Source organism: Petromyzon marinus, chromosome 11 (assembly GCF_048934315.1).
Source record: "Petromyzon marinus isolate PM22_M1 ecotype Great Lakes invasive population chromosome 11, UKy_Petmar_22M1.pri1.0, whole genome shotgun sequence".
Classification (NCBI taxonomy): domain Eukaryota; kingdom Metazoa; phylum Chordata; class Hyperoartia; order Petromyzontiformes; family Petromyzontidae; genus Petromyzon; species Petromyzon marinus.
In genome coordinates, this window is record NC_133677.1 from 1168896 (window position 1) to 1194722 (window position 25827).

At 55.1% G+C, this 25827-nt stretch overlaps 2 protein-coding genes across 3 annotated transcripts in view; one reads left to right on the forward strand and one right to left on the reverse strand.

Moving 5' to 3' along the window:
* The first annotated feature begins 818 nt into the window (after positions 1-818).
* LOC116941392 (homeobox protein Nkx-6.2-like) lies at positions 819-15059 on the forward strand. Its single transcript, XM_032952469.2, has 3 exons — positions 819-1960; positions 13192-13373; positions 14856-15059. Exons 1-3 carry the CDS (start codon positions 1381-1383, stop codon positions 15036-15038), a joined length of 945 nt encoding a protein of 314 aa, XP_032808360.2. The 5' UTR covers positions 819-1380; the 3' UTR covers positions 15039-15059.
* Positions 15060-20880: 5821 nt separating this feature from the next.
* INPP5A (inositol polyphosphate-5-phosphatase A) overlaps positions 20881-25827 on the reverse strand; it is a 43541-nt gene continuing 38594 nt past the window's right edge. For both annotated transcript variants that reach the window (XM_032952467.2, XM_032952468.2), the window contains exon 16: positions 20881-24415. In XM_032952467.2, the coding sequence (XP_032808358.1) occupies positions 24360-24415 (56 nt within the window). In that variant the 3' untranslated portion in view covers positions 20881-24359. The remainder of the gene's footprint in view (positions 24416-25827) is intronic.

Genomic DNA, 25827 nt, shown 5'->3' on the forward strand with positions numbered 1-25827 from the left:
ACATCACTATGCACTACTATACACTACTATACACTACACTACTATACACTATACTACTATACACTACTACACTATACACTACTACACTATACACTACTATACACAGACTCCAGCTCTTCCTGGGGAATTCCCCGGCGTTCCTGGGCCATCCGAGCGACGTCGTCCCGCCAGCAGCAGCAGCAGCGTGGCCTGGGCCGGGCCCGGGCTCCTCACCCAGTGGCACGTGCTGCTGCTGCTGCTACTGCTGCCCGGTCCAGTTCCAGGGGGAGTCTACCGGGGGGGGCGGCCTTACCAGGCGCTGTCAAACAGAATATACTCATTCGCGACCTAGGCATTCACTAACTCAGCATCATCACTATCATCATCATCATAACAATAATCATTCAGACATCAACATCATCATTATCATCAACATCATCTGACGTCATCCATATCCTCACATCGTGAACATAATTGCCATCATCATCACAGACACCGTCATCATCGGCAACATAATTATTACCGTCGGCTTCATCATTATCTGCCATCACCATCATTTATTTGACCATTAACAGCGGGAGAACTTAAGACGCAATTAGGATCATGACCCCCCCCCCCCCGCTGTGAGACCGCCCTCAGCCCCCACCCCAAGAGACCCCCCCCCCACCTCGCCCCCCGCAAAGAGCAAATCCTGCCAATCAGAGCGGGACCCCCCCGCGAGGCGGCGCGCGCTGAATTCAGAACGAACCAATCAGCGCGCGGCATCGCTGCCATGAGCGCACGACCCCCCCCCCCCCGCGCACGTGGCCCCGGGGGGTATAAAAGTGCGAAGGGGACGCGGCGCGCTCACAGGGGGTCCGGGACCCGGGGACAGAGGGAGCCGAGGGGCACTCAGAGAGACTGGAGCGAGGTTAAATCGGTATTCGAGAGCGACGCGATACCTCTGCGACGAAAGAATCAGGGGCATAGGGATCCCAGAGACACGGGGGATGCAGGAGACAACATCAATAAATAAAACACAAGAAACCAGAGAGACTGGCTGGCATCAGAGACACTCGGACCCAGAGACGCAAGTGTCAAAGTCTCAAGAATCATAGGTACTGGGGCCCCGGTGTCGCCCCGAGGCACGTGGACCTAGAGACATCGAGGATTTAGACACTCTGAGGTTCGGAGACACTGGGACCAGGGGCACTGGAAGAGAGAGAGAGAGACACGAGACTAACGACACAAGAAGCGGAGACAGAAACTGGGAGACGTTGGAACAAGAGACACGAGGCTCGGAGAGAGACTCGAGAATTCAGGAAACCCGGGTCTCTGTGAAGCGGAGACAAACGCAGAGACCACAGGGACTCGGGGACCCCTTGAGTCCAGGGACTCCCTCCTGCACCCTCGGCGCGCGCGATGCTGGCCACGGGACCCCCACTGGACGCGCCGCGCTCGGCCGCCTTCCACCCCCACCACCTCGCACACCAGCACAGCAACCAGCACAGCAACAGCAGCCACTACAGCCAACAACAACAGCATCATCCGCATCACGCCCTGCACCCTCTCCACCAAGAGCAGGAGGCGGAAGGGGGAAAGGGCTTCCCGGCCGCGCTCAAACTCCCCGCCGCCAACGCCGCGATCACCGCCCTGCACGGCACCCGGCAACCCAGCGCCACCCCGCACGGCATCAACGACATCCTCAGCCGCCCCAGCGTCTGCGGGGGGGCACTGCCCCCCAGCGCGCAGACGGCGCTGCCCTGCCGCCTCGTGTCGGGGCCCGGCGCTCTGCTGCCCGCGCCGGCGGGGAGTCTCTACCTGGGCTCGTTGCAGGGCGCCGCGGCCAGGCTGGGCAAGTCCCTGGAGGAGCTGGCGGCGGGCGCCGCCGGGTGCAGGGCGCTGGGGGAGCTCCCGGCTGGAATGGGGGGCAGGGCCCCCCTGCTGTGGCCGGGCGTCCTGGCGGCACCGGCGTGGGCGCACGCGGCGCGCATCGCCACGGGTAGGGCGGCAGCAGCAGCTCCCTCGACCTGACGACACGCGCGAACCCCGTCACCGAGAACCCCGTCACCGAGAACCCCGTCCCCGAGAACCCCGTCACCGAGAACCCCGTCACCGAGAACCCCGTCACCGAGAACCCCGTCACCGAGAACCCCGTCACCGAGAACCCCGTCACCGAGAACCCCGTCACCGAGAACCCCGTCACCGAGAACCCCGTCACCGAGAACCCCGTCACCGAGAACCCCGTCACAGAGAACCCCGTCACCGAGAACCCCGTCACCGAGAACCCCGTCACCGAGAACCCCGTCACCGAGAACCCCGTCACCGAGAACCCCGTCACCGAGAACCCCGTCACCGAGAACCCCGTCACAGAGAACCCCGTCACAGAGAACCCCGTCACCGAGAACCCCGTCACCGAGAACCCCGTCACCGAGAACCCCGTCACCGAGAACCCCGTCACCGAGAACCCCGTCACCGAGAACCCCGTCACCGAGAACCCCGTCACCGAGAACCCCGTCACCGAGAACCCCGTCACCGAGAACCCCGTCACCGAGAACCCCGTCACCGAGAACCCCGTCACCGAGAACCCCGTCACAGAGAACCCCGTCACAGAGAACCCCGTCACCGAGAACCCCGTCACCGAGAACCCCGTCACCGAGAACCCCGTCACCGAGAACCCCGTCACCGAGAACCCCGTCACCGAGAACCCCGTCACCGAGAACCCCGTCAGTCACCGAGAACCCCGTCACCGAGAACCCCGTCACCGAGAACCCCGTCACCGAGAACCCCGTCACCGAGAACCCCGTCACCGAGAACCCCGTCACCGTCACCGAGAACCCCGTCACCGAGAACCCCGTCACCGAGAACCCCGTCACCGAGAACCCCGTCACCGAGAACCCCGTCACCGTCACCGAGAACCCCGTCACCGAGAACCCCGTCACCGAGAACCCCGTCACCGAGAACCCCGTCACCGAGAACCCCGTCACCGAGAACCCGGTCAACGTCACCGCGAACCTCGTCACCGAGAACCCCGTCACCGCGAACCCAGTCACCGTCACTGAGAACCCCGTCACCGCAAACCCCGTCACTGTCACCGCAAACCCCGTCACCGCAAACCCCGTCACCGAGAACCCCGTCACCCCGAACCCCGTCACTGTCACCACAAACCCCGTCACCACAAACCCCGTCACCGAGAACCCCGTCACCGAGAACCCCGTCACTGTCACCACAAACCCCGTCACCGCGAACCCAGTCACCGTCACTGAGAACCCCGTCACCGCAAACCCCGTCACTGTCACCGCAAACCCCGTCACTGTCACCGCAAACCCGGTCACCACAAACCCCGTCACCGAGAACCCCGTCACTCCGTCCCCGTCACCCCGTCCCCGTCACCGAGAACCCGGTCACCGGCAAGATTCCAATCACGATCGCGGATCTATCTCATGCATGCAGATTGATGTTACAGATTCTCTATCCCGGTTCCAAATGTGGGTCCTGTCATCCAGATTCTAAATCCAGATCTCACGTCCGGGGTTACCACCTGTTCCGGTTTGAGCCGGACTGTCCGAGCATTGGGAACGGTGTTCGGGTGGAGGGAATTGATTTGTACCGCGATTTTGCACGAGTTAGATCTAGGGCGACTGTCCCGGGTTTGGTTTGTAGAAAAAGGTGGTAACTCCTACCACTCACCCATCCAACTCACTGATGCACCCTCTCACTCACCCTCTCAATCTCTCACACACCCTAGCGTTGCCACCTGAATTGGCATTCTGTGATCGGGTGGCAGTGATTGATTCGTAACCGAGATCTGGTACCGGCATTCTGTGAAACCTATTACAGTAGACCGCACTTTGTTACTGACAGACCTCGTGCAGTCTGGTTTGGACTGCAGTGGAAAAGGCGGCAACCCCATCTCGGTCAGATCCCTCGACCAAACTCCACATCGAGGTTCAACATCCAGAATCAGAATCTTTCATTCAGGTCCTTCGTGTCTTGCGTTGCGTTTGACAGGTGTGGCTGGAGAGACGAGTGGATATGACACGTGTGTGTGTGATCTACGTGTGTGTGTGTGATCCACGTGTGTGTGTGTGATCTACGTGTGTGTGTGTGATTCACGTGTGTGTGTGGACTGTACTTGTCTGTGTTCATGCGGGTGTGTACGAGTGGGGAGCGGTGGCGCAGTGGTTAGCGCACTGTCCAACATCGATGATGAAATGTGAACTGGTCATTGACCTCCCCCTAATTCGACTCAGCTTCAAATGAGTACTTGCTGCGATGTGTAAACATCGCCACTGGGGAGACAAAGGCGGCCAGGCGTGGTGCTGCCGTGCCGGCCTTGATAGATGATCGCTAAGAGCACGTGCCCCAACAGTCCGATAAAGGCTTTCGGGGTGATCTTTGTTGTATGAGAGTACGCACACGTGTGTGTGTGTGGTTCGGTGTGGGGAGCTGTACCCTAGTGGTTAGCCTCCCTCCCTGCGTTACCAACTAGGCGATCAATAACAGTGGCGATTACTTGAACCGGTCCTGGGCTCCCCCTAGGTCGGCTCGGCCTGCAATGGGTTCCTGGTGCGGGTGGTTTTGTACACATGAGCGCTCGGGAGACAAAGGCGTGTGGCGCGTCGCCTTTCATCACCGCACTTGCTCCCAGCAACCCGTTGAAGTGTTCACGCGGTGTGGGGGGAATCTTTCTGTTTGTTAGTAGGTGGGGTTCTCTGTACGTGTGCACTCGTCTGAGTCTGCGTGCCCACGGAGAGAGCGACTCGCTACACGCGAGTGACAGGATCATCATCATTATCGCGAATTAGCTGCTGCTGTTGCTGCTGCTGCTGCCGAGTTGACAGTTGTGCATAAACACCAACACGCTCCGTGTCAATACCGACAACAACAACAACAACAACAAAACGCCGTGCGCGTGTGTGGCCTTAAAGAGAAAAAGTAATATGATAGGCGACGTTTCGGGCAATTGCCCTCTCTGCCCTTCTTCACAGCACACGGACTTCATGGAGGAACAAGCGAGGTGCTGTGATGGATATGATATACTTGATTGTTTTAAAGGTCACACAGTGTGATTGACACACGTGTGTCGGCTTATCTATGTAATGGGTGTGATTGCAAATAAGGAGACGATATCGATTTTGGAATCAAATATTTTTTTGTAAAATAAGACAACCGTGTTCATGCGTGAATTAAATCGTGATAATAATAATATCACATATACATCGCATTACTGATGCATATACCATGTCAATCCACTGCTGGGTGATTTCCTCCCCACGTCGTCAGTCGTGGGGTTTATTTGACCATACTTCACCACGCTGGTCATTAGTGGTGGGTAATGGAAGAAGAGTCGTGCATGGGGACGGCACGGCCGCGTCAGAGATCACTCGTCACTGATGTTAGAATCTAACTCGGTTCGCAGCGCAGCGCGCTAACTACTGCGCCACCGCTCAACCCATCCACCGTGTACACGTTTTGTGCGAACCCGTGTCGCGCGTGTGCACGTATAGGTCGACTCGGCCTGAAATAAGTACCTGGGCGGGGGGTAAACATCGCCAATGGGGAGACAAAGGCGGCCGGGCGTGGTGCTGGCCACTCACTCCCTCGTGTGCCGTGCCGGCCTTCACAGGTGCTCGCGAACAGCACTTGCCCCAACAGTCTGTTACAGGCTACACGGAGGATTCTGTACAAAAATGGGGTTTGTGTTGTACGTGTGTAATTATGATATGATTCTTGTCGTGAAACATCCAGAAGTATGTGTGTGCGTGTAACACTTTTGGCATCTTAAAGTTTAAATTATGTTGCATTTAATAAATGGTATTAAGTATGTGTTGTGTGTATCGCATATTGTATTAAGTATGTATTGTGTGTTAATCGAATATTTTGCATGTTGTGCATGGATAATATTATTGTGTATATTGTGTGTTTGTGTGTTTGTGTGTGGGTAGTTTGGGGCACGGTAGTGTAGCGGTTAGCGCTACGATCCCGGCGACACCGGTGATGAGTATCTGAATCGGTCCCGGGCCTCCCCTCGGTCGACTCAGCCTCAAATGATTACCTCTTGCGGTGTGTCGTAAACATCGCCACTGGGGAGACAAAGGCGGCCGGGCGTGGTGCTGGCCACCCACCTCCTCATGTGCCGTGCCGGCCTTGATAGGTGCTGCTACTCACTAACAGCACTTGCCCCAACAGTCTGTTTAGACTACACGGGGGATGTTTGTGTCTGTAGTTTGTGTATGTTGTGTTTGCTCTCTCGTGTATGTTGTGTGTTCATGCGTTCGTACGCGATCATTCAATTGTGTTTGGCGTGTGCATTTATTTTACATTGCTTTGTGCATGTGTTGTTCTTGTGTTTGGATTGTAATGTGTGTTGTGTGCATGTGTTGTTCTTGTGTTTGGATTGTAATGTGTGTTGTGTGCATGTGTTGTTCTTGTGTTTGGATTGTAATGTGTGTTGTGTGCATGTGTTGTTCTTGTGTTTGGATTGTAATGTGTGTTGTGTGCATGTGTTGTTCTTGTGTTTGGATTGTAATGTGTGTTGTGTGCATGTGTTGTTCTTGTGTTTGGATTGTAATGTGTGTTGTGTGCATGTGTTGTTCTTGTGTTTGGATTGTAATGTGTGTTGTGTGCATGTGTTGTTCTTGTGTTTGGATTGTAATGTGTGTTGTGTGCATGTGTTGTTCTTGTGTTTGGATTGTAATGTGTGTTGTGTGCATGTGTTGTTCTTGTGTTTGGATTGTAATGTGTGTTGTGTGCATGTGTTGTTCTTGTGTTTGGATTGTAATGTGTGTTGTGTGCATGTGTTGTTCTTGTGTTTGGATTGTAATGTGTGTTGTGTGCATGTGTTGTTCTTGTGTTTGGATTGTAATGTGTGTTGTGTGCATGTGTTGTTCTTGTGTTTGGATTGTAATGTGTGTTGTGTGCATGTGTTGTTCTTGTGTTTGGATTGTAATGTGTGTTGTGTGCATGTGTTGTTCTTGTGTTTGGATTGTAATGTGTGTTGTGTGCATGTGTTGTTCTTGTGTTTGGATTGTAATGTGTGTTGTGTGCATGTGTTGTTCTTGTGTTTGGATTGTAATGTGTGTTGTGTGCATGTGTTGTTCTTGTGTTTGGATTGTAATGTGTGTTGTGTGCATGTGTTGTTCTTGTGTTTGGATTGTAATGTGTGTTGTGTGCATGTGTTGTTCTTGTGTTTGGATTGTAATGTGTGTTGTGTGCATGTGTTGTTCTTGTGTTTGGATTGTAATGTGTGTTGTGTGCATGTGTTGTTCTTGTGTTTGGATTGTAATGTGTGTTGTGTGCATGTGTTGTTCTTGTGTTTGGATTGTAATGTGTGTTGTGTGCATGTGTTGTTCTTGTGTTTGGATTGTAATGTGTGTTGTGTGCATGTGTTGTTCTTGTGTTTGGATTGTAATGTGTGTTGTGTGCATGTGTTGTTCTTGTGTTTGGATTGTAATGTGTGTTGTGTGCATGTGTTATTCTTGTGTTTGGATTGTAATGTGTGTTGTGTGCATGTGTTGTTCTTGTGTTTGGATTGTAATGTGTGTTGTGTGCATGTGTTGTTCTTGTGTTTGGATTGTAATGTGTGTTGTGTGCATGTGTTGTTCTTGTGTTTGGATTGTAATGTGTGTTGTGTGCATGTGTTGTTCTTGTGTTTGGATTGTAATGTGTGTTGTGTGCATGTGTTGTTCTTGTGTTTGGATTGTAATGTGTGTTGTGTGCATGTGTTGTTCTTGTGTTTGGATTGTAATGTGTGTTGTGTGCATGTGTTATTCTTGTGTTTGGATTGTAATGTGTGTTGTGTGCATGTGTTGTTCTTGTGTTTGGATTGTAATGTGTGTTGTGTGCATGTGTTGTTCTTGTGTTTGGATTGTAATGTGTGTTGTGTGCATGTGTTGTTCTTGTGTTTGGATTGTAATGTGTGTTGTGTGCATGTGTTGTTCTTGTGTTTGGATTGTAATGTGTGTTGTGTGCATGTGTTGTTCTTGTGTTTGGATTGTAATGTGTGTTGTGTGCATGTGTTGTTCTTGTGTTTGGATTGTAATGTGTGTTGTGTGCATGTGTTGTTCTTGTGTTTGGATTGTAATGTGTGTTGTGTGCATGTGTTGTTCTTGTGTTTGGATTGTAATGTGTGTTGTGTGCATGTGTTGTTCTTGTGTTTGGATTGTAATGTGTGTTGTGTGCATGTGTTGTTCTTGTGTTTGGATTGTAATGTGTGTTGTGTGCATGTGTTGTTCTTGTGTTTGGATTGTAATGTGTGTTGTGTGCATGTGTTGTTCTTGTGTTTGGATTGTAATGTGTGTTGTGTGCATGTGTTATTCTTGTGTTTAGACTGTAATGTGTGTTGTGTGCATGTGTTGTTCTTGTGTTTAGATTGTAATGTGTGTTGTGTGCATGTGTTATTCTTGTGTTTAGACTGTAATGTGTGTTGTGTGTGTTATGTTATTGTGTTTAGATTGTAATGTGTGTTAAGTGTGTTGTGTTATTGTGTTTAGATTGCAATGTGTTGTGTGTATGTTTTCTTGTGTTTAGATTGTAATGTGTGTTGTGTGTGTGTTCTATTATTGTGTTTAGATTGTAGTGTGTGTTTTGTTATTGTGTTTATATTGTAATGTGTGCTGTGTGTGTGTTGTGTTATTGTGTTTAGATTGTAATGTGTGTTGTGTGTGTTGTGTTATTGTGTTTAGAATGTAATGTGTGTTGTGTGTGTTGTGTTATTGTATTTAGAATGTAATGTGTGTTGTGTTTGTGTTGTGTTATTGTATTTAGATTGTAATGTATGTTGTGTGTGTGTTGTGTTATTGTATTTAGAATGTAATGTGCGTTGTGTGTGTATGTTGTGTGTGTGTTGTGTTATTGTATTTAGAATGTGTGTGTGTGTTAGTTTGGTGTCTTTCTCCCGCACCTCCGATTAGCACGGTTAGCTACGTACGGCGTGAATGAAATTCAACATAATTATATAAGGTATATTGAGTTTGTGTGGTTAGTTTGTGTTGACTTACATTTGTGTTTTCTGCACGCATTGTACACTGAATTGTGTGTGGTGTGTTACGTCTGCGTTATGTGCATTGTATATCGTGTATATTGTGTATACTGTGTATATGTGTTGATACTTTTTGGTTACTTCGGTAAATTCACGTAGGTAGATAAATAAGAGGTCACGACGTTTGGATCGCAACACAAGCAATCATCATCAGGTGCGACAACCACAGCAAGACGAAGTAGGCCTAACTTCAGCAGCTTTGTCTTGCCGTGGTCGTGATCTGTTATTTATTTATTTATCTAACCACGTGACTTTACCGAAATAACCAAAGAGCATGGATTCCTGCAGTCACGAAAGCTTCAAATCAAGACTTGTGTTGAGTTTGTGTTGCGTACAACTGCAGCATGCAGAAGAGTGACCGCTCACCCTCGTCACCCTCACCATGGTCACCCTCACCATGGTCACCCTCACCATCGTCACCCTCACCATGGTCACCATGGTCACCCTCACCATGGTCACCCTCACTATCGTCACCCTCACCATCGTCACCCTCACCATGGTCACCATGGTCACCCTCACCATGGTCACCCTCACCATCGTCACCCTCACCATCGTCACCCTCACCATGGTCACCATGGTCACTCTCACCATGGTCACCCTCACCATGGTCACCCTCACCATGGTCACCCTCACCCTCGTCACCTTCACCATAGTCACCCTCACCATGGTCACCCTCACCCTCGTCACCTTCACCATAGTCACCCTCACCATGGTCACCCTCACCCTCGTCACCTTCACCATCGTCACCCTCACCATGGTCATCCTCACCCTCGTCACCCTCACCATCGTCACCCTCACCATGGTCACCCTCACCATCGTCACCCTCACCATGGTCACCCTCACCATGGTCACCCTCACCCTCGTCACCCTCACCATGGTCACCCTCACCCTCGTCACCCTCACCATGGTCACCCTCACCATGGTCACCCTCACCATCGTCACCCTCACCCTCGTCACCCTCACCATGTTCACCCTCACCATCGTCACCCTCACCATGGTCACCCTCACCATCGTCACCCTCACCATCGTCACCCTCACCATCGTTACCGTCACCCTCACCATCGTCACCCTCACCCTCGTCACCCTCACCCTCGTCACCCTCACCATGGTCAGCCTCACCCTCGTCACCCTCACCATGGTCACCCTCACCCTCACCATGGTCACCTTCACCATGGTCACCCTCACCCTCACCATGGTCACCCTCACCATGGTCACCCTCACCATGGTCACCCTCACCCTCGTCACCTTCACCCTCGTCACCCTCACCATGGTCACTCTCACCATCGTCACCCTCACCATGGTCACCCTCACCCTCAGTCACCCTCACCCTCGTCACCCTCATCCTCAGTCACCCTCACCATGGTCACCCTCACCCTCGTCACCCTCACCATGGTCACCCTCACCATCGTCACCCTCACCCTCAGTCACCCTCACCATGGTCACCCTCACCCTCGTCACCCTCACCATGGTCCCCCTTACCATGGTCACCCTCACCATCGTCACCCTCACCCTCAGTCACCCTCACCATGGTCACCCTCACCATGGCCACCCTCACCATCGTCACCCTCACCATGGTCACCCTCACCATGGTCACCCTCACCATGGTCACCCTCACCATGGTCACCCTCACCCTCGTCACCCTCACCATGGTCACCCTCACCATGGTCACCTTCACCATCGTCATCCTCCCAGGGCAAGCTCTCCTCTACCGGGCCCCCCATTCGCTCCCGATTCCCCCATTCTCCCCCGGCTCCCCCCCCGCCCCCATGTTGCTGTGTGCACGATGTGCGTGTTGTGCGTGTTGTGCGTGTTGTGCGTGTTGTGTGTGTGTTGTGTGTGTGTATGTATGTTGTGTGTGTATGTATGTTGTGTGTGTTGTGTGTGTTGTGTATGTTGTGTGTGTTGTGTGTGTTGTGTGTGTATGTTGTGTGTGTTGTGCGTTGTATGTTGTGTGTGTATGTTGTGTGTGTATGTATGTATGCGTGTTGTGTATGGGGGGCTGGTGGTAACCGAGCAGCCAGCTTCTTCCACTTTCTGTCGGCTTCAGCGTCACACTCTCCCGGGCGGCGAATTACTCGGTTCGCCGATAATGCGGGCCTTGTGTGCGTGCGAGCGAGCGAGTTGTACGGCTCAACTTCTTTCGCGCACCGCACGTAGCAAACCGTGCTAATCGGAGGTGCGGGGGAAGGACCGCAAACTCAAAACAACAGCGACAAACTACCACGAGCAGTTTGTCGAGAAATGCCCTCTCGTTGTGTCCGTCGAGCGATGTGGAACCCCGGGGGGCTGAGGCTGCCCCCCCCCCGGGGCGAGAGGAACGCCACTCGGCGTCCGCGCACTCAGAGCTTGCGAGTCCAGAATTGGGAGCACGTGGAGACTTGGTTCAGAAGTTATTTTACAGTCAGGGGCGCTCCACCATACATTAGTGTCAAATGTTCTGCCTCCATCGCTTCTAGAACATCAATTAAATGCAGCCCCTCACAAACAATCACCCCCTGGTGGGTATCCCCTCCACCGCCTCCACCGCCACCACCGCCTTCACCACCACCACCACCTCCATCACCACCACCGCCTCCTCCACCCCACCACGTGCGTGGAAGTATCGATTATGAAAATGTTTTCTCAACGAAATCGAAAAAGTTATCTTATTGTTATGCTGGTTGCCCGCCCCTCCCTGCTCCAGGCCTTCCAGAACAACATGACGAGATATTATTTGGTTCTTTCGGTGAAGTCACATAGGAAAAACTATGACGAGGACACACACACAGCATGTGCTACACGTGTGTGTGGCACATGCTGTGTGTGTAGTGTAGCGGTTATGCGCTGCGCAAAGAACCCGACCACCCGAGTTCGAGTCCCGCCCACGACCAATAACAACCGGTCGTGGGTCTCTCCTAGGTCGACTCAGCCTCAAATGAGTACCTGGTGCGGTGTGTAGTAAACATCGGCACTGGGGAGACGAAGGCGGACGGGCGTGGTGCTGGCCACCCACCCCCTCGTGTGCCGTGCCGGCTTTCATAGGTGGTAGTCGCGAACAGCACTTGGCCCCGACAACCTGCTAAATTCTCTACGGGGGATCTTTGTGTATAGAGGCGTGCGGCCGGTAGGATGCGAGCGCGTGTATGCTGCGCGGTGTGTCTGTAAGTACACAACGCGCATGCAGCGGATGCCTATACACGTGGCATGTGTCCTCGACTTGACGATGGATAACCGTAAAATGAATGAAAGATCCGTTAACCGGTTTCGGGATCAATTACCGGCTCTGCAAGTCGCTAGAGCCATCGGTCTCGCAGTGGACATTGAAGTTGTTGTTGTTGTCACCGCGTGGTTACAATTTGACCTCGTGACTCCGTTAGAGGGTAAAGGCGCAGCCCTGCAAATGCTCGCCCACTCCACCTCCTGCTGGTGGGAGGGGCCTCTGGGCGGGTGGGGGTGAGGCGGGGGGGGTATTTAAGACAAATCCCCCCCACTGCTTCGACTGCCGCACCGGGAGATGGAATCGAACTGGCGCCCTCCGGATCGCGGGGCCAATTGGGCTGAACTCATTCGTTTATCTCCATAGTGAGATGCTGTCTGGATGTGCGTCAAACGGGTAATCGCTATTTTAAAAACCGGTTTTCACACCGTTAATGGTACTAAAATATACAAAAAAAGCATTTGCCGTACTGGATATAAATTGTATTTGTAGTTTGTGTGTTGTGTGTATTGTGTAGTGCGTATGTATGTGTATATTGTGTATCTATGTATATATTGAGTAGTGTGTGTATATAGATTGTGGTATCGGTATTTAGTGTGTACTATGTATATGTGTGCATTATGTATATGTGTGTATTGTGTATGTGTGTGCAGTGTGTATATTCAGCATGTGTGTGTGTGCGCAGTCCACGCACAATGCACACACAAATACACACTCCTCGGAAATCAAAAAAGTGCAATCGGCGACGTTTCGGGCAATGCCCCTTCTTCACAGCACAATTAGCGACCGCCTTAACTTTATTATTCGTGTTCCCAACGCAGCCGACGATGTCGTTCACAACACAACAGGCGGATGAGATGATTTGCACGTGGCCGGTTTGTCGCCGTCTGTGTTTGTGGTGGTTTAAGAGGGGGGGGGAGGGGCGCACAGCACTTTCCCCAACAATCTGCTGAAGGCTACACGGGGGGGGGGGGTCTTTGTCTCATCGCGGTAGGCTCCCCGTGCGCTGGGTCCTCTGGGGTGGAGCGGGACCCCCGACGCAAGCAGACCCGTCCCACCTTCTCGGGCCAGCAGATCTTCGCGCTCGAGAAAACCTTCGAGCAGACCAAGTACCTGGCCGGGCCCGAGCGAGCACGGCTCGCCTTCTCGCTGGGCATGAGCGAGAGCCAAGTGAAGGTGAGTCGAGCCCACACGGACAGAGGTGGGCACCGCCGTGTCGCCTGCCACACACTGCTGGGGCGCGAGGGCTCTGAGCGAGTTCCCTGGCACCGATGACGACCGGCACACGGCACACGCGATATGCACGCACACGCCCCAGGCACACGTACACACACGCACAAGAGCAATGGACACACGTTCACACACACACACACACGCGCGCCTATGCACAAAGATAAAGATTCCCCCGCATAGCCAGTAACAGACGAACACACGAAGCCTTTCGCGACCAATATTATCCAAAATAGACGTTTCTCTCCCCCACACACAACCGGGTGTGCTGTACTCGTGACGAGTTGGCACGTTCTGTTCACGTGACAACCCTTACGAGTTGGCTGTGTCGGGTGGTGGCGGGTTTACCGACACATTTATATATTTACGCGATCTAATCCCCCCTCAAAAAACTAAATGATGGCTTTAACCGACTGTTGGGGCTAAATTGTGTTAGCGAGTGACAACTCCTATGAATGCCGGTACGGCTCACGATGGTGTTGATGTGGCGAAGAAAACCACCGCCCGACCGCCTTTGTCTCCCTAGTGGCGATGTGTACATATCGCAGCAGGTATTTATTTGAGGCCGAGTCGATCTAGGGGAGGCCCCGCGCTGGCTCAGATGATCATCACTGTTGTTGACTGTGGTCGTGATTGGGGATCTAACTACCGCGGTAAACATTCACGCACGCACACGGGCCCCAGATTGATCGGTGAACCGAGCAATTTGCCTCCTGGTAGTGTGACGCTAAAGCCGATAGAAAGCGGATGAAGCCCACGATCACTCACTGTTGCATTGTGTTTGTTGTGCTGCGTTGTGTTGGTGTGTTGTGTTTGTCGTGTTACATTGTGTTGTGCAGCAATGTGTTTGGTCTGCTACATTGTGTTATTGTATTGATTGCATTGTGCTGAATTGTGTCATTGTGCTCTCTCTCTCTGTGTGTTCTCTTCCACATTGTGGAATTTGTTGTTGTTGTAGTTTGGGCCTCTGTCAATCTACTAGCTGAAGGCCATGTCGAACGTGGGGCTAGTTTGACCATACTTCACCACGCTGGTGGTTTTGCACTCCGTTACACTGCGATGCATGGTTTTAAATCTCGATTGAAAACTCCTTTCTTTCGAACTGCTTTGTGTTCCGTTTGTTATATATCCCTCCGCGCCTCCGATTGGCACGGTTGGCTACGTACGGTGCGAAAGAAGTTCTACATACGTGTACCAATCATTGGCGCGCGCTGCGTTATCATCTGACAATCATTGACGGCCCAACCCCCTACCTGCTATCAAACCTCGCCTCCCTTCGGTGAACGTCGGTAGGTTCCAGGCCCCCTCTGATCACTCAGCACCCCTCCTCGTCCCTGCCACCCCCTCGGTCCCCTGGAGTACTCCCCTCTACCCCCTCCCGGAAACCCGCTGACAGGGACCCCACTCCCTGTGTGTACCCCCCGGCAGGTGTGGTTCCAGAACCGTCGGACCAAGTGGCGCAAGAAGCACGCCGCGGAGCTCGCCAGCGCCAAGCGCCGCCGCGACTCCGAGGCCGAGAGGCTGCAGTCCTGGGCGCCCTCCGCGGAGGGCGCCCTGGAGGGGGCCGAGGAGGCGCCCAGAGACCCCGGCAGTGGCTCTGACAGCGACTGAGGACGAGGGGAGATGGAGGGGGGGGGGGGAGGGGTTTGAGCGGGGGGCCCTGGGGCGGGGGGCTTGGAAGAGAGCAGAACAGGCAAAAGGGGACCCTGCTCGAACAATAAAAGGGATTCCTGGAAACAGAACAAACCAAGGGGACCGTGGAACAAACCAAGGGGACCGTGGAACAAACCAAGGGGACCTTGGGGCAACCGAAGGGGACCGTGGAACAAACCAAGGGGACCGTGGAACAAACCAAGGGGACCGTGGAACAAAGGGGACCGTGGAACAAACCAAGGTGACCGTGGAACAACCCAAGGGGGCCTTGGGGCAACCGAAGGGGACCGTGGAACAAAGGGGACCCTGGGACAATGAGGGTACTGGAACAGAACAATGACGCGGAAACAGGGAGGGGGGCACCCTGGAACACAAAAAGGGCACCCTGGGGCAAAACAGGGGTCCTGTACAGGGACTTCGGGGGGTTCACGCGCGGGGGTCGTACCCCCCCCCCCCCCCCGGTCATCGCCAGGCCGGGCCCGCGCCGTGGCTCTGCCCCGTGTGTTGCCGCCGGGCTGGGCCGCTCCGACTTGTCTTGGGTATTGTTGTTGTTGTTTATTGTTGATGTGGTTGTTGGTATAAAGTTGCTCTACTTTTGTTATAAATTGCGGTGGCTCCCCTGTGCACTTGAGTCCGCGGGGAGTGACGCGGGGGGTGGGGGCGACCCCCTAGCCCCCACAGCGTCCTGGACCCCTGAATGGGATCCTGGACGCTGCTCATGACGTGAGATCAGGGATCTGAGATCAGGGATCTGAGTTCAGGGCTTGGGAGTAGAGGGGGAGTGGGTGGTGGAAGTGGTGGCGAGTGATGTTAATGATGTGAATGGTGATGGTAAGCGACGCTTATATAATGGTGGTGGTGATGCGTATGCGTGCAGTGGGTGCGGCAAAACATGAGCAGTGGGGAGACAAAGACGGACGGGTGAGGTGCTGACCGCATCATCTCCCTCGTGCGTCGTTCCGCCCTTTATAGATGCTCGCTAACAGAACTTACCCCAGCGGTCTGCGTCGGCTACACGGTGGAGCTTTGTCTGTGTGCGCGCAGGCTGACTGCTGTCTGTGTGGTCTCACGCAAACCCTGGGAATGGAGTACACGGGGGAGGGGCTCGGGGGAGGGAGGGGCGGGGGTGACCCCCCCCCCCCGCTGTCTAATTGTCCCCACGTCCCCGTGTCTGTCTCCTTGTCTCCCCTGTGTCTTCATACTCCTGTCGAACCCTGACCTTAACCCCTAACTGTAACCTTTTAACTCAAACCCCTAACCCTCACTTCAGTACACACCACCCTCCCCCCCCCCGTATACGCCTACACAGCGCCAATACGGTACACGAGGGGTTGACTGGCGAGAACCACGCCCGGCCGCCTTTGTATCCCTCGTGGCAACGTTTACACATCGCACAGGTACGCATTTTAGTATCTAGGGGAGGCCCAGGATCGGTTCGCCTAAACGTCACCGGTGTTGACCGTGAGCGGGAATCGAACTCGGGGGCTGGAGGAGGGGGGCTGTAGAGGGGGGGGGGGGGCTGGAGGGGGCATGGGGGGGGGGCTGGAGGGGGCATGGGGGGGGCTGGAGGGGGGGTCATCCTTTAACAAATTGACAGTGGCCCCGCCCCCTCGTGCCCCCCCCCCCCCAGGGATGGGTGACGTCACCAGTCATTCACACTGCTTGGGCACGCACAATCATCACGATTTGCGCCGCTGTCAATTCACTGCTGGATTGAAGGGCTCGCCACGCCGTGATGGTCGTAGATGTTGTTCGGCCACACCTCACCACGTCGTCCGTGCCGATTGATATCACTTCGCCACTTCCGTGAGCCCGTGGCCGGGAGTCGGACTGAACCGGTCTCAACGCAGTGCGCTAACCACTGCGCCGCCGCTCCCCGCTGTACACAGACAACCGTGCAATACACGGGCAAACCCACACGTCCTCGCAGAGCTTGTGCCAGGCTAGGTGCACTTCGATGTCACGTGAAAGTGCGGAAGGCTGGCTCGCTGCTGGTAGGTTATGAGACAGACCCAGGTGCTGTGGGTTAACCGAATGAATTCTATATTTAAAGCTTTCGTGACTGCTAGGATCCATACTCTTTGGTTCTACGTGACTTTACCCAATAGAACCAAAGAGTATTAACCGAATGAGATGCATACCCAGATAGAGACAAATTTGCCCCGTAAAGCTCACGTAGGCTGTTGGGGCAAGTGTCGTTACGGGAATGGGGAGTTGGGTGACAATCTCCTCGCCCCCTCTCTCCACCCTTTCTCCTTTCTCTCCATTATCGTCTCCCCACTCTCACGCCTCCCTCTTCCCTCTCCAATATGCCCTCAACTTTCCTCTCCACCCTTTGTGTGCCATCTCTCTCCCTCTATTCTCCACTCCCCTTCCCCACTCTCTCTCCCTCCCATCTCTCTCTCTCCCCCTCCCATCTCTCTCTCCCCCTCCCATCTCTCTCTCTCCCTCCCATCTCTCTCTCTCCCTCCCATCTCTCTCTCACTCCCATCTCTCTCCCACTCTCCCATCTCTCTCCCACTCTCCCATCTCTCTCCCTCCCATCTCTCTCCCACTCTCCCATCTCTCTCCCACTCTCTCTATTCTGCTCTCTCCACTCCCCCTCCCCACTCTCCGCTCCGCCACTTGAGCCCGAGAGGAAACGGCCCCGCCCCTTAGGCGCGCACGTGCCACCCGCGACCCCCCACGGATCGGGTTCGAGCCGGGGGTACGGGTGAGGTTATCGATAGGGTTCGATATATAGGTCGTGTTGTTATAGATAGGAATAGAGATATCGCTATTGATCAGGGGTAGTGCTATAGCTAAGGTTATCGATAGGGTTAGAGATAGTGTTATGATTAACATAGGATAAGAGTTATATTACAGATAAGAGAGATTGTTATAGTTAACGATATAGGGTAGTGTTCGGATTAGAACTGGCGTCTAGGTTATGTAAGAGTCGGGTGAAGGTTTAAGATTGCAGCGAGATTCAGGTTGGAGGTAGGGGTTGAGTTTATAGAACGGATGAGGGGTGAGGTGGCGTTCGGGGCAGAGTTCGAGACCGGGTTAGATGCACGGTCCAGTCGTCGTCGAGGGATAGCGGTTAGGGGTGGTGATAGCGATAACGGTTCGGCGTCGGGGTCAGTGATAGGGGTTATAGGCTTGAGAGGTGAGAGGTTAATGATGGTTGTTGGAGATGGTTGTTAGTGATGGTTTTTAGTGATGGTTGTTGGTGATGGTTGTTGGTAATGGTTGTTAGTGGTGGTTGTTAGTGATGGTTATACGAGATGGTTGTTAGTGATGGTTAGTGGTGGTTGTTAGTGATGGTTGTTAGTGATGGTTGTTAGTGATGGTTATTCGAGATGGTTCTTAGTGATGGTTAGTGGTGGTTGTTAGTGATGGTTGTTAGTGATGGTTGTTAGCGATGGTTGTTGGGGTGTTCGGGCTGTATCGGGGTTAACTGCTCCCCTCCCTCCGACCCCCTCCTCTCACTTTCCTCTGTGCCCACCCGCCCCCCCCCCCAGGCTTGGTACAAATTAAAGCGGCACTTTGTTAACGGGGGGCGGGACGCTTCCAGCAGATGCCGCTCGCTGAAAAGAAACTTGCGCACAATTAGCGCAGCAATCGACCCCACGGGACGCCATCCCTGTGCAACACTCGCGCACACTCGCTCACACTCGCCAACACTCGCTCACACTCGCGCACACTCGCTCACACTCATGCACGCGCTTAAAAAAACCCACCCCAAATGCACGCTCGCTCGCTCGCTCTTAAAACACTCGGAGACAACTCGCGGCTTCTTAAACACTCACTCACTGGGGAGGATAGATCGCGTGTCGTTAAACCCGCCACCACCCACCACATTGATATATTTACGCGATCTAAACCAAAAACCTGTGTTGTGGATGATATTGGTCGCGAAAGCCTCCTACGTGTTTAGATCAAAACACTCAACTTATACTCGTGCGTACTCACGAACTCTCTCACACTCGTCCATTTACACCACCCGTACACTCTCACACGAACACCGTCACAATCTTAACTGAACAACCAAAACAGAGGTCCTCCCGCATGGCCGTGGTGCTGGTGGTCATCACCGCGCCCGGCCGACTCTGTCTCATCCGAGTGGCGATGTTTACACATCGCAAGAGGTACTCATTTGAGGCCAAGTCTACCTAGGGGAGGTCTAGGACCGGTTCCGATAATCGTCACTGGTGCTGTCTGTGAGCGGGGAATCGAACTCGGAGACCCGGGGAGCCGGGGAGCCGGGTTCGTACCGAAGTGCGCTAACCACTGTGCCACCGCTCCCCACAATCACGCGCACTCAAATGTACCGCTCAACGAATCCAGAATTATTTTGGATGCGTTTAACTCCGGGACACACACCAACACCATGCCCAGCACAACATTCACACAACGTACTCCCGGCGAATACGGCTCACCGCACACCCCACTACAGCGAGTACAAAGCCTCGCCACCACCACCACCACCACACTACCACACACACTACCACTATCACCGCCACCGCACACCACAGCCCCCACTAATCGACGCCTCGTGGCTCAACTCGAGGGGCAATAAAACCCCGCACAAAACGCGTGGAGGGTCCATCAGCGGGCACAATGAGAGGCACGTCACGGCCAGGGAGGGGGGCGCAGGTTGACCCTGTGAGCCCCGCACGCTCTGGGTGGGCCCCCTCGCCTCTCTCCGCTGCCATTGTCCCGCCCGTCACTCTCCCATCACTCTCCGTCACACTCTCCTGGGGGGCCGGGGTGGAGAGGCCCGGGCTCCCAGGGGACAAGGGGGTCCCTGAAGGACCCCCTTCACCCCCCCCCCTCCAAGTCCAGACCCGACCCGGCCACCAGCCTCTTTCCCCCCTTTCACGCCGTCGCCATGAATAATGCAGGTCCACGGGACACAATGCCACGTGGGGTTCGACACGACCATGAATATGTAATGACCGGCGAGGGGGTGGGGGTGGGGGGGCATTCATCCCAGGAGAGGAGGGGGTGGGGTCGGGGGCAGCACCCCAGAATCCCGAGAAATCTGTGGCAGCGCCTCGCGGCAACTTCCACTTGAGAGCTGGAATAGATGCGGGCGCAGCCGCGAAATCAAAGTCCCCACCCACACCCACGTGGGACCAACACCGAGGGGCCTGGGTCCGGCGCCAATGCTGGCGGCTCTGCCCAGCCGCCAAACTCTCCTCAAGTGGGAATTCTTCTCGTCCTGAAGCATGTTTTTACATCTAAAGCTATCATGGAAACGTACGAGTAGAATGTTGGTTCAGCGATGTAGCTCCGAGTCCTGATACTAACCCCGTTTCACCGGTGCCACCCTTAACTTCAGGTCTAGATATCACCGATACATTCTAATCCTAGTGATATCTTTACCTTAACCCAGAGTCCAACTCTAACTTTTAACACTGACCCTAAAGCTCATCTTAACTCTAGCCCAATCCTAATTGCGTACACGCCCTTCCCTCACACGTGGCCTGCCACGATAACTCTCCCCCCCACCCCCTGCACATCACCGCCTCGATCCTGCGAGCGCATTCGGCACGCGAAATAAACGTGCGGGACTCAAGGGGGTGCGCGGCGCTACCTGAGAGGTGTCACCCCTCCGCCCCCATCCCCTGGCGTGGCCCACGTCTGTTGCGCACGAGACGAGCAATCAAGTCCAACACGACCCCCGCCAGATGCGGGCACGAGTGGAGCGGGTCGGGCGTGTCACAGCGGTGCCAACGCCCGGGACCCACTCGGATCGTTGGCAACTCTGGAGGGTGTGGGGAAGGAGGGGTAGCGAGTGGACGCAAGAGGCGGCCAGCAGCCTGTGTGAAGTTTTAATAAAATACACGAAGTGGGGGTGCAGCACAACAGGCGACGCGCGGCCACGCGGGCGGCGTCCACAGTGAAAGCGGCGGCGGCGGCGGCGCTGGGCCCAGTGTAGTGTCTACTTCACGGAGCGAAACGAGCAAACCACGTCACCATCATCATCATCACATCATCGTCATCGCACGCGGAGAGAAAAAGTGGTGAAGGTTGGGGGGGGGGCGCGGGAGGGGTGGGTGGGGATGGGCACGCGATATACAAAACCGGCGGCGGGCGAGAACCGCCACGGCCGCCCACACCACCGCGAGCCCCCCCCCACCGCTCTGCCCCCCACCCCCCCTCCTCCGCCGTGTGGATTCTCGAGAAGGGCGCCACGCGGCTAACGGCTGCGCGACAGCGAGGGGGGCGCCCCCCCCCCATTCACCGTCGCCCAGTCGCCGTGCCGCTCCACAAGTGCGGCAGGAGCTGTCCCGAGAACATCGATGCCGCCATCATTATCCATCAAAGGGACGATTTAGGGGAAACTGTCAACGGGAGGAGAAATAAAACAATAATTGCCGCGTAATATATATTTTATATATATTTGTGTATATATATATTTTTTAAAATCCCCGATTGTATCCTAGATCTGTGCGATTGGCGGCGTTACGTGACGAGACGAGGAATCCGTTCCTAACGATTCGAGCAGTGCAGAAGCGCACGCGCTTAACGCGGATCTCACAGAACGACTTCCCAAGCTCCCAGCCGCGACACCCGCACCGAGGTGCGGGCACCTCCCGCCCCCCCGCCCCCCCGCCCGCCCTGCTATGGAGTCGCCTCACGACGGCCACAACCACACGAGATTTAATCATCAGAGCTCAAATTTGGGCCAAATTACGCGGAACAACAACACTTGCAATAGAAATGTTTTTGGCGCTGCTGTTCATAACGAGGCGAAGACGATCAACTGAATCACGGGCGGAGGAGGCTCAGATTGGACCACAGCGGCGCTCCCAAACCTCCGCGTCACTCGGCCGCCTGATTTTCCGTCGTAAATTTTCTTTTACATTTTCTCAAATCTGATCCCCCCCCACCACCCCCACAACCTTCCCCTCGTCAGTGCCTTCCCGGCTACTCTGACGTGCTGCCTCTCAATAGCGGGGGGGCCACGTGGAGTGAGTTGGCTGGGAGGCATCGCTGCACGTTCGAGGCCCTCTTAGAGAATCGTCACAGCCTTGGGGAGGGGGGGGGGGTCCTGAACCATTCCTGGACCCTTGGGACCCCCACCCGGCACCGATGTCACGCAGGGGACAGGGGCCTGCCAGAGATTCGGCCGTGCCTGATCCGAGCGTCATCGGTGACGCTGGAATTTGGGGGGGGGGGGTGAGTGGGGGCGAAGGGAGGTCGGGGCGGATGGGGGCACAAAACACGGCATGCGGCACCACGACTACGGCACAACGAGGTCACATCACACGAGCTCCACGGCACGAGGGGATAGAGGGAAACGCAGGGGGGGGACCAAGGGGACCCAGGGAAACGCGGGGGCGGGGTGGGGGACCCGGGCGATACAAGGTGACCCGGGGGATCGAAGGGAAGCCACGGGGAGTGTGATGAGAACTTGCGGATGTGAAAGAACCAAGGGTGAAATTGTACGAGGGAGTATCTTGCGGGTCGCGGTGTCACCGGGAGTAGTTGGCACGCGATTCGCCGCCATCGCCACACGGCCCACGGCGAGGGCACGGGAGGGGGTTTGTAGTGCGCCAGGTACAGGGGTGTTCTGGGAGAACTTGGGATGAGATTAAGCCTGAGAAAACACTCCTGGGTTTTGAGGGGAACCAGGGCATTGAGGGGACCCTGAAGGAACTCCTCGATTAGAGGGGAGTGGGGGATTTAAGGGGGCCCTGGGAATTGAGGAGACCCCTGGATTATGTAAGTGGGGGTGGGGGGGGGGGGACACCCCCATGGCACCCTGCCCCCTCCCCCCGCGTCCAACCCTGGAGGGAGAGAGGGATGGAGGGAGGGGGGTAGGGAGGGCTGGAGGGAGAGGGATAGAGAGAGGGAGGCTGCGGGGCGGGATAGCGGCACGATAGTGTTCACTGCGGCACGATAGTGTTCACTGCGACACGTGCACACGCGGTGTATACCTCGCGCGTCACACGTCCACGCGCGCCGCCTCAACCACCGCGGCGCCACGGGGCTCCCGGCGTCACCGGGGTGGAGAGACTCCGGTTCCGGACGAGCTCCCGGAGCTTCCACTCCGTGCCACCGGGGTCACGAGAGCGTGATACATATACCTCTGCACAGGCCAAACACTCACTCACACTCACTCACACTCACTCGCACTCACTCACACTCACAGACCGTATGTACACGAATGCCACTTCTTAGATGCTAGGGTGGGACCACACCATCCCCGAACCCTCACCGCCCCCCCCCACTCGCCACGGAGCGTGAAGTCCGCTCCTCCCCCCCCCCCCCTCCACTGTTCGACCAAACCTCAAACTAAAAAAAATACACCTGAAAGAAATCAGACGCCCAAATTCATCATCATCACCACCAGATCCCCCGAAGTCGCGTATGCATAATAATAACGACGATAATAGTAGTTACATTAGTTTGGCTAACGCAATGGTTACAGGTGGCCACCGAGGCAGCTCTCTTAACGATAAAAAATATAATAACCACGAACCATTAGAACCCAAAGAGAACAACTCTGTCTCTCCTCTCCTGCCGACGACGAAAGTCATTAAAGCTCTCGTGCTCTGCACGGAACATGAATGCTAAAACGTGCGGGACGTCGAACCCGACCTTGTTAAAATATAAAACGTAAACTGTGAGACGTTAAAACGGTAAGAAGTGTGGAGCCCCCTCCCCCCCCCCGTGTGGCTCGCAGACCTCACCACCGGCATCCCCTGGAGAGGGGAGTGAGGGGTCAGGTGGTGAACACGGCGGGGGAAGCCTCCACCTGGAGCCTCCATCGCTCTTCAGAGGCCGGCGAGGTGGACGCAGACGGCACAAACCCCGCTCGCCCACTCGCCCCCGCGCTGGTGGGGGGCTATGGCACATTCACAGCGGTGTCACGGGCCAGGGGTGGGGCCCGCAGGGACTGGTGCAGTAGAAGTGAGGGGGGGGTTCTTCGTGAGCAGAGCGCGGTGGCGCGGGCAAGTGGGGGGGTGAGTGGGGGGGTGAGTGGGGGGTGAGTGGGGGGGGGGGCGAGTGGGGGGGGGGGTGAGTGGGGGGGTGAGTGGGGGGGGGTGAGTGGGGGGGCGGCTTTGGCGGCCACCGCTCGGGGCCAAGCAAACCGCTCACAGAGGTGAGTGAGCGAGTTGACGAGTGAGCGAGTTGGTGAGCGAGCGGTGGAGGGGAAGGACGGGGGGGGAAGAAGGGTGTGGAGGAGCTGGGTATTGCTCCACTCGGGGGGGGGGGAGTGAGGGAGGGGGGCGTTGACGGTAGGGGGGAGTTGGCGCTCTGGTGGAGCCCCCCGGAGCCCGTTCACACGGCCGTCTCGCGCAGGAACCGCCCCCCGTTCTGCCGATGGCTCTTCTTGTCTGGCGGAGGTCAGACGTTCACGTGCGGACACGGGGCAGGCGGGGCAGGCGGTCAGTACGCTGCCTTTTGGAAGGGTCTGTGCTGGAGTGCTAGGCAATCCCAAATTCAGAGTGCAGCAAAGTCGCCAGGTCAGAGGGCAGCACGTGTCAAGGACAGAGGGCAGCAGAGACCAAGGACAGAGGGCAGCACAGGTCAAGGTCAGAGGGCAGCAGAGACCAAGGACAGAGGGCAGCAGAGACCAAGGACAAAGAGCAGCACGGGTCAAGAACAGAGGACAGCACAGGTCAAGGACAGCAGGGACCAAGGACAAAGAGCAGCACGTGTCAAGGACAGAGGGCAGCAGAGACCAAGGACAGAGGTCAGCACAGGTCAAGGACAGAGGGCAGCACAGGTCAAGGACAGAGGGCAGCACAGGTCAAGGACAGAGGGCAGCAGGGATCAAAGATAGAGGGCAGCAGGGATCAAAGACAGAGGGCAGCAGGGACCAGAGTTGACACTGCAGCGATTCATACCGGGGGTGCTGCCCTCCCGGCCTGGTTTCCTCTCGGCATTGGGGATGATTATGGAGTTGCAATATGAGCCGGCGGTTCACAATTAAATAGTTTTTGGCGCGGCCGCTACGATTAAAATCATCACCAGCACCAGGGGAAACCACGCCGTCGGGTACCGAAGCAACTACCACAACAACAACGTGCACCACCACAACAACACCGTGCACCACCACAACAACACCATGCACCACCACAACGTGCACTATCAAAGAGTCCAGAGTAAAACTGAACTATTGTACGGTTATATATACTGCACATACACACGGACTACATAGGCTGGAGTGTGTACACAATTGTACAGCCTCTGTCAATCCAAGGCTGGATGAGCGGCTTCCCTGTTGCCGTGTCGCCGGTCAGGAGGGTGCGTTTGGCCATACTTCACCATGCCGTGCCGGGCCAGCATGGGCGGTGCTAGCGAAGTGGGCGCATGAGCCCGGTTCAGATCTCATCTCGCCGCCGATGCCAGCCGTGGCGGGGAGTCGAACGACTTCGGGTCCCCGGAGTTTGGAGCACAGTGCGCTAACCTCGTGTGCTACAGCTCCGCACATATATACAGTGCACTCACTGTATATACAGTACACTCACTGTATTTTGAGGGCTCAATTGTTCATCCGGATGACGAACTACCACAAACGGTTAAATTGCAGCCTGTGTAATATATGTAGAGTATGTGCAGTAATGTGTGCAGTGTGTGTGTTTTATTCAAGCATAACATATGTATGTCTGTATGTATGCAAGGTGTGTGTGGGTGTTATACAAAGACAAAGATGCCCCGTGTAGCCTTTAACAGGCTGTTGGGGAAAGTGCTATTAGCGAACACATATGTGGGCCGGTACGGCACACGAGGGTGTGGATTGCCA

What these genes read in the sequence shown, in the direction of transcription:
- LOC116941392 (XM_032952469.2), top strand. Translation starts at nt 1,381, where the DNA reads ATGCTGGCCACGGGACCCCCACTGGACGCGCCGCGCTCGGCCGCCTTC. An exon ending in CGCGGCGCGCATCGCCACGG is followed by an intron (nt 1,961 to 13,191) that starts GTAGGGCGGCAG and finishes TCATCGCGGTAG; the next exon opens with GCTCCCCGTGCGCTGGGTCC. An exon ending in TGAGCGAGAGCCAAGTGAAG is followed by an intron (nt 13,374 to 14,855) that starts GTGAGTCGAGCC and finishes ACCCCCCGGCAG; the next exon opens with GTGTGGTTCCAGAACCGTCG.